Below are 10,640 nucleotides of genomic sequence, written 5' to 3' on the forward strand. Positions count from 1 at the left end.
CCCGGCGGGGCCCGCGCCCCCCGCCCCGCCGCCGTCCCCGCCGCTGGGGGGGGGGCCCGGCCGCACCGCCGCTGGGAGGGGGGGCCGCGACGCCGCCCCGCGGCCCTACCTGCGAGCGGGGGCGGCACAAAGGGGCGGCGGGCCGCGGCGCGCCGTGCGCAGGGCCCGCGGGAGGCCGGGGCCTCAGCGCCGCCCGCTCGCCACCGGCACGGCACAGAGCGGTGCGGCGCGGCGCGGGTCGGGCGGAGCGCGGCGGCAGGCGGCTCTCCTGACCCGGCGGTGCGAGGTAGAGACGGGGACGGGGGGGGGAGCGCGGACACGCGTGGGGGGCGCCGGTGCCTCGCGGGGGGCGTGAGCGGGGGCACGGAGCGCCTTACGGGGCGGCACCTGCTGCCTTCCTCCCTTCCTGCCGGCTGTCCGTGTGTCCGTCGGGGCCGGCCATGCGCAGGGCTGGCTGCTTGTCCGGTGCGGCTGTGTCCTCTCGGAGGGGCTCTGACTGTGTGTGTGTGTTCGTGTCCGTGTCTGTGCCTGCCCCGTCTTCCCCGGTGCCTCTGGGAGCGGAGAGCCAAGGGAACGTGCTGTACCCCACACGTAATGGTCCTGTGTCCGTTTGTCCGCCTGTTCGGTAGGATATGGAAGTCACAGAAATACTTAAACCTTATAAAATACTTTAGTTTAGTTACAGTGTAGCCACGTAGAAGAGAAAATCACCGGTTAAACCGCTGGTGCCTAAAAACTTAGTGTGCTCACCGCTTTAAGTGCTGCTGCTTTTCCTTGTGCCGTGCCTGGTCCTGTGCCTCCCCCCAGGGTGCAGGAGAGCTGGGCTCAGTGCTTCTGTCTGGCTCAGTGCTCAGGCTGTGGTAGCACCTTCTGCTCAGCCCTGGCGGAGCTCAGTCTGCATGGGGAAACCTTTCCAGCTCCCCCATCCTGCCTCTTCTGAGCATCATCCTGCCCTCCCGCATCCCAATGCCTGTGGGGCTTTATTTCTCTCCTCACAGCAGCCCGTTGTCTAGACACCCCATGGCTCCCAGCTGGATTGGCAGCGGATTAGAGAAGAGCTGAGGGGACCAGGGGGCTGCTTCTCCTCTTGCCTCTGCGGCAGCCAAACCTTCTGCCAAGGGGCAGTGAGGGCAGTGGGCCCCTGTGTGCTTCCTTGGCAAAGCAGGGCAGTCCCTGCCTTGGCAGAGTGAATTGGCCTTTGGGGACCAGAGAGCCACTCTGGATGCTGTCAGCAACATGTGGCCCCCGGGAGCTATCAGCATCACGGGGACGTGCTGGCCTGTTTGATTCTAGCCGAGACTGTCGGTGTGCAGCATGGCAGTGTGGGGGAGCCCATGCTGTTGCTGATGGCTGCGTTCTGAGGGGAGAGTCCCTGCAGGGATTGCTGCGTGCAGGGATAATGCACTGGTGGAGAGAGAGGGAAGGTGTGAGAGTGTGCCAGCCAGCAGCCTGTGCATTTTGCTTTCTTCCTTTCCAATCTGGCCTGCTGGCATCACACTTCTATTACTGAAAATTACTTGTAGCGGGAATGCTGAATCACGTCCTCCCCACAAGCAGGAGATAGATGAGGATGGAGGTATCCTCCTTTCAGCTTTCTTTGCTGTTAGTACTCCTTTGTCTTGTATTCCTCTGACAGCAACCTGGGCAGGGCTGGCAGCAGGTTGGGCGTCAGCACAGTGCTCATTAGCAGAACTCTCCTTGATATTCATTTCAAACTTCTCTTTTACATGTTAACTCATTTCAGAGTCTCTTTGTGTGGGATCACCTGAAAAAAAACACCACCACCAAAACCCTTTATTCATGTTTCACGTCCTTGAGATGTTTCCAGAGTGCTGGCACGTCCCCTCCCCATCTTAGTCATCCCATACTGCGCCAGACAAATTTAGCTCCTAACCTTTCCTTATAACCAATCCCTCTGGCCTGCTGGCAGATTTTGTTGCTCTTCTCTGAACTCCTTCTGTTGCAGGTGGTAGAAATGCCAGGGAGGATGCGAGGAGCATCTCTGACAGGTTGCAGCAGGCTGCAGAACAAGGGGCAGGTGGCCTCTAGCGGCCAGCACTGAGCGCACCCAACAGGAGCGATGTGCCGGGAGCGCTTCCTGCAGCCTTCAGTTTCAAATGTGCTGCTGTTGGATTTTGTGCAATGATACTCTCTTCTTGAGTTAAAAGCAAAAGGAAATCAAAGACACGCATTACCCTTTTCTCCATCAGGTCTCCTGTGGAAGAAAATAAAAGTAGTCTCCTCTTACAGATCATTTCCAGATCTTTCTCCTTTTTTTTGCTTTCTCTCCAAACCCTTTTTCTTCCATTTCTCTTGGAAAACAGGGTGCAGACTTGATGATTACAGCTTAAAGAGGAGCCCTTGCAGACCTGCAGATTGAACTGGGTATTTTCATCCTGTTCCTTTTGGTTTGGATTCTCCCATTGCTTTTTTGACTTCTGTCTCTGCACAATATTTCTCTCGAGCTGTTCAGGTCTGATAGAGGGGTTTGGTCACTGTGGAGTCCAATGAGGTGTGCCTGAGGAATTCCTTCCATTATGTTTTGCTTTGCTCACGATAATGAGGGTAAAATTCAAAGGGAGGTAAAGAATAGCAAAAATCTCAGGTTATTCAGCTAGCAGGCTTTACCTTATGTTTTAATTCTCTTTCTGTCCACGTAGCTGTGTTAGTTCCTCTGGTGTTCCTCATTAAAGTTGGAAACGATCTCTTAAGATCATCTTAGTCCAGTTGTCAGTCCATCGCCACCATGCCAGCTAAACCATGTCTGTAATGTTCTATCCTTTCACATTCACTCCCTGTCATTAAGAAATACCCATCGTTTTAGTTTTTCCATCCCTGCTCTGCCCAGCACTGAGCAAATACTGCATGTGGAGTGCTCCTGGAACCTCAGAAGGAGCAGCCAGCACCCATGCCTGCAAGTTCTGGGTGTGCAGCCTTACTGTTGCGCTCTGCTGCTTGCAGCCGTATCGCATTGCAGCATGCCTAGCTTCTAGCTGTGGTGCTTCTGGCACTGTTCAATAGTTTGTTCATTTGCATGACTGTATCCTGAGATAGCTGCTAGATCTATAGAAGTGGTCTGAGAGCTAAATGTGTACAAATGGCTTGAGAGAAGGTGGCTTGGACCAGGAGAGTGTGCTTCATTGGTAATGACACTTGCTCTTCAAAGTTGCCTTACAGACGGCCCCATAGTTCTTGGCTTCATAAGCGTGTGCCTTCAGGTGGGCAGAATAAGCAGAGACTCTGTAGTTAACACCTTCTGGAGATCTTCAAAGGTAGAAGGAGGGATGGTGGAGTGAGTGCCCTTACTCATGTTACCTTTAGACTATCTGTTTTAGTGTCACATCTCGGACAGTGGCCCATACCAGGTACTTCAGATGGGATGGTAAGAAATGCCTGAGCAGATCTCTGGGATGTAGCCTGTAGTCCTATAATACTTCTTCCAAAGCTATCACAGCTAGGTGACAGCTTATTATGGAAGATGGCTTTTGTCATAAATAGGACAGCTTGTTACCCAGAGAGATAGCAAAGCTATTCTCTAATTGTGCACTTTTTTCCCCCCAGTGACATCACTGAAAAAAAAATGTTCCCTTTTGCCAATTTTGTAGTCATTTGTATTCTTCCCTTGTAGTGTTAACAAATGTCTCTTCTCTTGCTCAGTGAGATGAGAACACTTCGCTTATCCATCCCTCTGCGCAAAGTGCTGTGGATGTGCTTATAGCTTCTGTCCTTCTCCACATGAGTTCAGATGGGTTTTCAGAGGCCTGAATCTTCCCAGTTCCACTCTGTGAGCCATCTCAAGCTCACCTAGCAGGAGGCGATGCAGCTATGCCAGGCGTAGCCTGCCCTCTTACTGCAGCTTCCCCGAGGCGGCCTCTCTGGGTTAGGACCACAGGGACTGAAGGCAGTGGGTGGCAGTGTCCCACGATATTCGCTTGTCCTGCCCTCTCTCCACAGGTTATGCCACTCTCCAGGTTTCCTGGGTGCCTGCCGGTGAAAGAGAAGGGTTGATATTTTGCCCAGGCCCTTAGGTCCTGAACCAAAATGGCAGCTGGCGAGTCCCCTCCCGTAGGAGATGCGTTCATCGACCTGCAGCAGGTGAGGTGGGAATCTGGCAGCAGCAGTGCCATGTCTGTCCTGGGAACTACCCTCAGGGCCACATGCACTCCCCATGCAGATAGCAAGCTGAGGTGCAGAGAAGGCTGAAGGTGTTGGCAAACAGCAGGAGCCTCTGAGAGCACATGGTGTCTGTTGCTCTGGTGGGATGGGAGCTGCAGGGGCTTCGTGGTGCCAGGGGCCAGCTGGGGGTGTTGTTGGGAGGCACAGCTCTGCTAAAGCCACCTTGCTCTCTCTTTGTGCCCAGCACAGACAGATTTGTCACCGTTGGGCCTCCTTCTGTTTCCATGGAAACTCGTGAGTCCATAGCAGCTCAGCACTGGCATTTTGGCTGTATTGACAGACAATTGTACCAGCTGCGGCTGCTCAGGAGGCAGAAAGGGCAGGTGGTGATTACCCACCAGCAAAAGGCAGAGGAACACCCGTAGCCTGAAATGGGAGGAAATTGGGCAGAAAAGCCTGAGGAAGGCGTGCCACAGGAAATGGGAACCCCAGGATTGCAAAGGAGCTGTGCCCAGAGATGAGTAACTGTTCCCCTGCCCTGTCGGATGCTGCCTGCTGCTCCTCAGAAGCCCAGCTCCATCTGCAGGGCACAAGAACCTGGAGGATGGTAGGAGTCTGCAGTGTTTGATTGTTGTCTGGCGATTTCTGTGCAGGGCAGAGATCGTGCAGAAAAAGCCTCTCCTGGTGCCGAGGACGATGAGGACTTGGATAAGACTTTATCAATCGAGAGATTTGGGGACCTGATAAGCAAGTCAGCATCAAGCGATCTGGAGAAGCAGAGACGCAGCTACAGTGAGAGAGATTTTGAATGTATGTAGGTTTGAACCATTGTACCCACATCCATTCCTAACCCTTGCTCAGCTCCATGTGTTCTGCAGCCTTTTACCGGGGACCTGCAAACCTTTCCTCCCTTTAGAGTGTTTCCAAAGGGATGCTTACACCCAGTGCCCACTGTCTTATGTCAGTCTGTACCGGTGTCCCAATTTCCTGGAGGTGTACCTCCTACACAGCCCAGGTGACGCGTAGCCCAGGTCACCTCCTCACCCAATGTCAGGGACCTCTGCAGCCACCTCTGAAGTTTCCACTTTGAAACTATTTTTCTTCCATATGGCTGCAAAGAAACATCCAAATATGGCTAGAAGCCAGGCTGTCCTCCCCAGTCTGAAAGCAGATGGTTCCAGTCAGACATGCCCATGTATTTCTAAATAGCAGCCATGAAACCATCAGGCTTATCTGCTCAAAAAAGGATTGAAAATTAGAAATGGAGCATGAGTTTAAAATGCTGCGGGTATTTCACCTGGAATCCTCTGATCAGCATGTTCATTCCTCTAATTGCCCTTCCATGAAGAAGGCACCAGTCAGAGTCACCTTAGCTGTAGAATGAGAGTGTGCCCACAAGAGCAGTCATAAGCTATTGCCTGCTGTAAATAGTCACAGTAGGTTGTAGTAATGATGGTAACGGGCGGGAAGAACCCCCCAGCTAGCAGGCCTGTGTGTGGCAGACAAGTAGCAATGGTTGGGTGAGCTTTCCAGTTTCCAGCTCTCTGCAATCAGATACTGCTTATTTCCCGGCTTAGCTTTGATAGGATACAACCTTAGGAACATTTTGTTCTAAGTACATCACCAGGCTGTTTTCTGCTTGGCCACTCATTTCCAATTGGAGTTGCAAAAGTTTGCTAGCAACATTCAATTACTATAATGCACTCCAGCTGCTACTTTCTGCTTGTGCCATCTCTCTACAGAGGCTACATTCAAACAGAACTTTCCACCTGAGCACACAGTCACTCACACTTGTGGCTGCAGGATGCTCGTTACTGTGCTGGCAGTACTTACCTGCTCAGAGCTCTGTGTGTGCACAGGTGTGTGAGTTGGTGCAGAGCATGCAGATGATCTGCTTCAGCATGCATGGCAGAAGCTTCCTGGAAAATTTGCTTAGAGATTTGTGCTGTTTTGTTAGTTTGAGTTTGTTGTTTTTTTCTTTCTTAACTAGAAGAGTTTTTCTCTCTTTGTTAGAATCTAGCTTGTTTTCCTTTGAGTTCCTGTTATCTAGGGCTAGGACTGTGTCAAACCATGGCTCTCAGAAATTTTATGCACCATGTATTCCTGAAGCTGAAAGATCTGGTAGGCTATTAGACTTTGAAAGATATTCTCCAGGCTCATGGAGGTGAATGCTCTCTGGTTTTAGAAACATTTGTTACCCCATTCACAACCACTACTAATATGTGGGTTCTTTCTTCTGGACTCCCTATCCAAATTACTTTTTCATATCTTTTATTCACTGGGAAGTGCAATCAGACAGTGGTTAGGCCAGAGCTTTCCATTCAGACCGGCAATGCAAGGAAGGGCATGGGGAAAGAGAGTAGAAGCTGGGTGCACCGAAGCTGCTGAAGGATGGGGAGGAAGAAGAGGGAAGAACAATGTGTGCTGTGCTTGGGAGAGGTGTATTTTTTTCTCCCCACCAGCCTTCTTTTGTGGGAGAAGTGATCAGCTGGCAGAAGTGCTGAGGTAAAGGGTGGTGCTGCTCTGTTCTGTGCCAGACCAGCCACTTGCCATCGCTGCCCTTCCCTGCAGCCTGAGGCCTAGGCTCTCTGCTGGTCCAAAATGCAGACATTTCTGTCTTAGCCTGATGCAAACAGCCTAAAAGTGAGACCTAGGCTGTGACTTCAGCACCAGCTTTGTGCACCACTGGGGCCTTACTTGCTTTTTGTTGCATGAGGAATTGATGCCTGATCTATCTGTGGCAGGCAAAGCAGTGCCTGGGGGGTGCAGAACAGGAATGCCTTTCTCCTCAAACCTGTCTATTCAAAGCGAAGAACCAAGGAGCACTTTGGATGAAAAAGTGTTCATTAAGAGCCTAAACTTCCCATTTTGCATTTGTCTGACCATTCCCAACCTCTTCTAATTCTTGCCACAAGGCTGAACCGAGGGGGTGTGTGAAATATTCCTGCTGTTCCCAGGGGGGGAAACAAGGGAGAAAAGACTTGAGAAACCAAAGGAAAGGAAACATGACACCAGAACAATGAACCTGCTTGGCTCTCCCAGGGAGAAGGTTACAGCTTCCATTGAAAATGTCCTTTGAAGGTAGTTTTCACTATAAACAGATTTTGCTGCCATGTCACAGGAAAGCTGGGAAGGAACCAAATCAAAACAGGCTGGAAACAATTCCTCAGGAAGAGCTGCTGAGCAAAGCCCCCTTGCAAAGCGGCTGGTGCCCCCGGCATTTCAGCTGCTCCGGGTGCTGCCCCAGGGGCCGTGCATCCTGCAGGCTGCATCTGGAAAGCTTTGTGCCTGTAGATAGACCGGGCAGAAGTAGCTTTCCCATCTCTTGCTGGGAGATGCTGAGCTTACCCTGCTCCCTGCATGGTGCTTTGACATCGGTTTTGAGTGATGGCTCAGAAATGCCATTAATTTCATCTCGTTGTGTAATTCCCACGACACCCAGGTCAACTCCATATGAATTTCTCTTTGTGGATTAGTTTGAAGAAAAGTCCTTCTGCCCTGTTTTTTACCCTGGTTTTTAAAGAGAGCCTCCTAACCGAGCCTGCGTTTCAGAGGCTGGTACCTCACGGAGCCTGAGATGTGAATTTGTTTTGCATCTGCACTAAAAGTCTCGGTCTGTGATTCCTGTCCAAGCCCGTGAGTGAAATAAGGCACATCTATTTAAGTCTAACTAAAGAACACTATGCAGGAAAGAAATGTTTGTAAATGACCCAAACTCTGCTTGTTTGAGAATGTGAGAAGTATTTCCCCATGTTTAGGAAGGGGTTGTTGTCTCTGGCAAGTCCCTGCAGCTCTGCACGGCTGTGTGAATGGTTTCAGCAGCCTCGGGAGAACCCTGTCTTGCCCAGGGTGGCAAAGAATGTTGGGGTGGTTTGGCACTGCATGAGGGCTGCCTCCTTAGCCACTTGAGGCTGACCACAGCCTGCCACATCATTGGAAGAGCTTTGCTGTGTCCCTGCGGGCTGGTGGCTCTCCTTGCCCTTCCTGGCCCTTGATCTCCAGACCATGCTGTTTCCTGGAGGGGCGCCTGGCAGGTTCCTCCCAGCCTCTTCCTGCCCCTCTGACTCTCTTTTTCTCTCTCAGTCCACCGTCAAACCTCGCACCACATCCATCATCCCCTTTCCACTCACCTCCCTTCTGCCCTCAAGTTCCAAAAGAGGCCCCCCCGTGCCAGCAGGAGGAAAAAAAGAAGAAGGAAAAAAAAGAGAACCTCAGTACCCCCCTCAGAAGTCACCCCTACCATTCAAGAAGTGGACGAGGAAGGAGGAGAAGAGGAGGAAGAAGAGGAAGAAGAGGAGGAGGAAGAAGAAGAAGGAGAGTCTGAGGCAGAAGAAGCCCAGGAGAAGGAGGTCTTTACAGAATCTGTGGGCGAAGCTCGTGGGAAGGACACATCTCCTAAGCTGGAGCCCCCAAGCAAACCGAAGGCAAGGCTGGAGCATCCCTGCCTGTGTGGGGCTTGGAGGCTGGGGCAAGCAGGGGGAAGGTTGAAGGAATAGTAAAAGAGAAGTCATTGTCTTGAATGAATGCTGAGGAAGGTGTATGCATGACCATGTTTGGGGTGTAAGACATGAGGGAAGATCAATATAACTGTTCTTAGAGGGTATAAGATATAAGGGGAAGAAGCCTTTTCTAGGCTGTGGGGATGGTGGGAGATGGTACATGCGTGCTTGGTCTGGCTCTTGCTTTCAAGGTTGTTGTTTCTGCAGTTCACTATTGGCAGCGATGAGGATGAGTCTGGCAGCACTCTGGCCCCAGCACAGTTCCACGTGGAAGAGGAGTGTGGCATCCTGTCCTCCACACCACACCTCACTGACCTCCTGCAGGACAAGGGCCCTGCCTCACTCCACAGGTAGGAGGGCAAGTATTGAGATGCTGCCACTTTGCCTGGCTTGGGTCATCGCACAGACCCAGCACTTGGGGTGGCACAGGGAGTTATGTGGCTCTGCCCAGTCTCAACTCTCCTGCTGAACTGGAGGGACTGTGGAGCCCAGTGACTGCAGCAACACCGCTGCTTTCCAGCAGGATGGTCACTTTCTGGGACTCCTGGGACCTCTTTGTGTTTGTGGGTTCCTCAGGCTGTGGATTTGAGGGCACTGGGTAAACATGTGAGGTAATCTTTTTCTCAGCTAGCTTGTGTTGTGCTGACCAACAGGTTGGGAAGCCCAGGAGGCACAGCACAGTTGAAGGTCATGAGGTCCTCAGCTCAGAGATGTGTCCCTAACACATACCTCAAGCTGATCCTGCTCTGTGTTGTGGGGCAAGGAGGAGCAGAAGGGTTGGTAGGACAACCTCTAGGTGTTGGGACAGGTGACTTCTGGCTCTGCTCCTTCTCAGGGAATTGTTTTTCTGGGCTGGGCCAAGGGTTCTCATCCCCTGAGAAGAACCAGTGCCTGCCCCCACTTATCTCCTTTTCTACCATCAGTCTCTTTGATCTCTACAGCCTCCCTGGACCTCGGGAACGTGTTTCTCAGGGCTGGGAGAAGCGCAGGCCCTGGGGCCAGGTGGCAAGTGGACAACGAGTTACCTATGACTTAAAGGAGAGGATGTGCATTGGCAGTATGACCACACTGGAGAGTGCAGCATATCAGCGTGTCCCCACGGATGAGGCTGAGGCCCAGATGCTGGCATCTGCTGATTTGGATGGCATGAAAAGTGAGGTTTTACTACACTATAGCGTGCATGCTTTGCATCTCCCTGCTTTACTCTCTTTCCTGATAGTTCCACACACGATCTTCAGCCTCCCCCGACAGAGCTGGTCCTCATCTCCCTGTCTCTCAGCACCTGCTTTTCTAGCTTTGACTCCTCTCTATCAGCTTTTTTCTATCCAGAGCTCTGGTCCCACGTTTCCACATGAGCCCAGCACCACTCCTCCCACCCACCCCACAGGTGCCAGCCCTCCTCCACCTACCCCACTGCCCTTTCCTTTTCAGGGCTCCTTGCCTTTCCCTGAGACCCAGCTCTCTCCTCTCCTGACACACTTTCCCAGTTAGCAGCCCTCTGTGTGACACGCCAGCTCTGGGATCGCAGCCACCTGATGTGAGAAGCCTTCCCCCTCCTACGTGCTGCTCATAGAGAGGCGGCTGCCCCTTCCAAAACGCATCTGAGGGGACTGCCCCTATGTGCGCGTGAGGGCAGACAGGAGAGACGTCATGGAAATGCACGCTCTGGGCCTGAGGACATGGAGAATTCAATAGGTTGCTTTGCATGCTGGAGAGGGAGGGAGACACCAGAGGGGAGTGAGGGAGAGAAGCGGTGCTGCATGCGGAGCCTGCCTGTCCCTGGGCATCCAGCAAAGAGCCTGCGGCACAGCGAGGATCCTGCTCCGAGGAGCTGGAGGAATATTTCTCCCCAGGAACATTCCCAGGCGCAGCCATCCTCTCCAGGACCTCACCAGGCCCCAGCAACTGCATGCCCTGTGTCCTGGGGACTGAGACACTGGGGCCTGCCCCAGGACTACATTGAAGCCCCCCGGGGCACCTTGCTTGCTGCACTTCAGCCTGGCAGCCCCAGCTGCTCCTCGGAAA

General features: G+C 52.5%; 1 protein-coding gene across 1 annotated transcript in view; it reads left to right on the forward strand.

Annotated features, from left to right (window-relative positions):
• The first annotated feature begins 160 nt into the window (after positions 1-160).
• SLC4A3 (solute carrier family 4 member 3) overlaps positions 161-10,640 on the forward strand; it is a 29,841-nt gene continuing 19,361 nt past the window's right edge. The window contains exons 1-6 of the mRNA XM_072341045.1: positions 161-286; positions 3,955-4,095; positions 4,770-4,926; positions 8,200-8,540; positions 8,823-8,965; positions 9,557-9,768. Coding sequence (XP_072197146.1) covers positions 4,042-4,095; positions 4,770-4,926; positions 8,200-8,540; positions 8,823-8,965; positions 9,557-9,768 — 907 coding nt within the window. The 5' untranslated portion in view covers positions 161-286; positions 3,955-4,041. The remainder of the gene's footprint in view (positions 287-3,954; positions 4,096-4,769; positions 4,927-8,199; positions 8,541-8,822; positions 8,966-9,556; positions 9,769-10,640) is intronic.

The sequence above is a fragment of the Excalfactoria chinensis genome, chromosome 7 (genome assembly GCF_039878825.1).
Source record: "Excalfactoria chinensis isolate bCotChi1 chromosome 7, bCotChi1.hap2, whole genome shotgun sequence".
Taxonomy (NCBI): Eukaryota; Metazoa; Chordata; class Aves; order Galliformes; family Phasianidae; genus Excalfactoria; species Excalfactoria chinensis.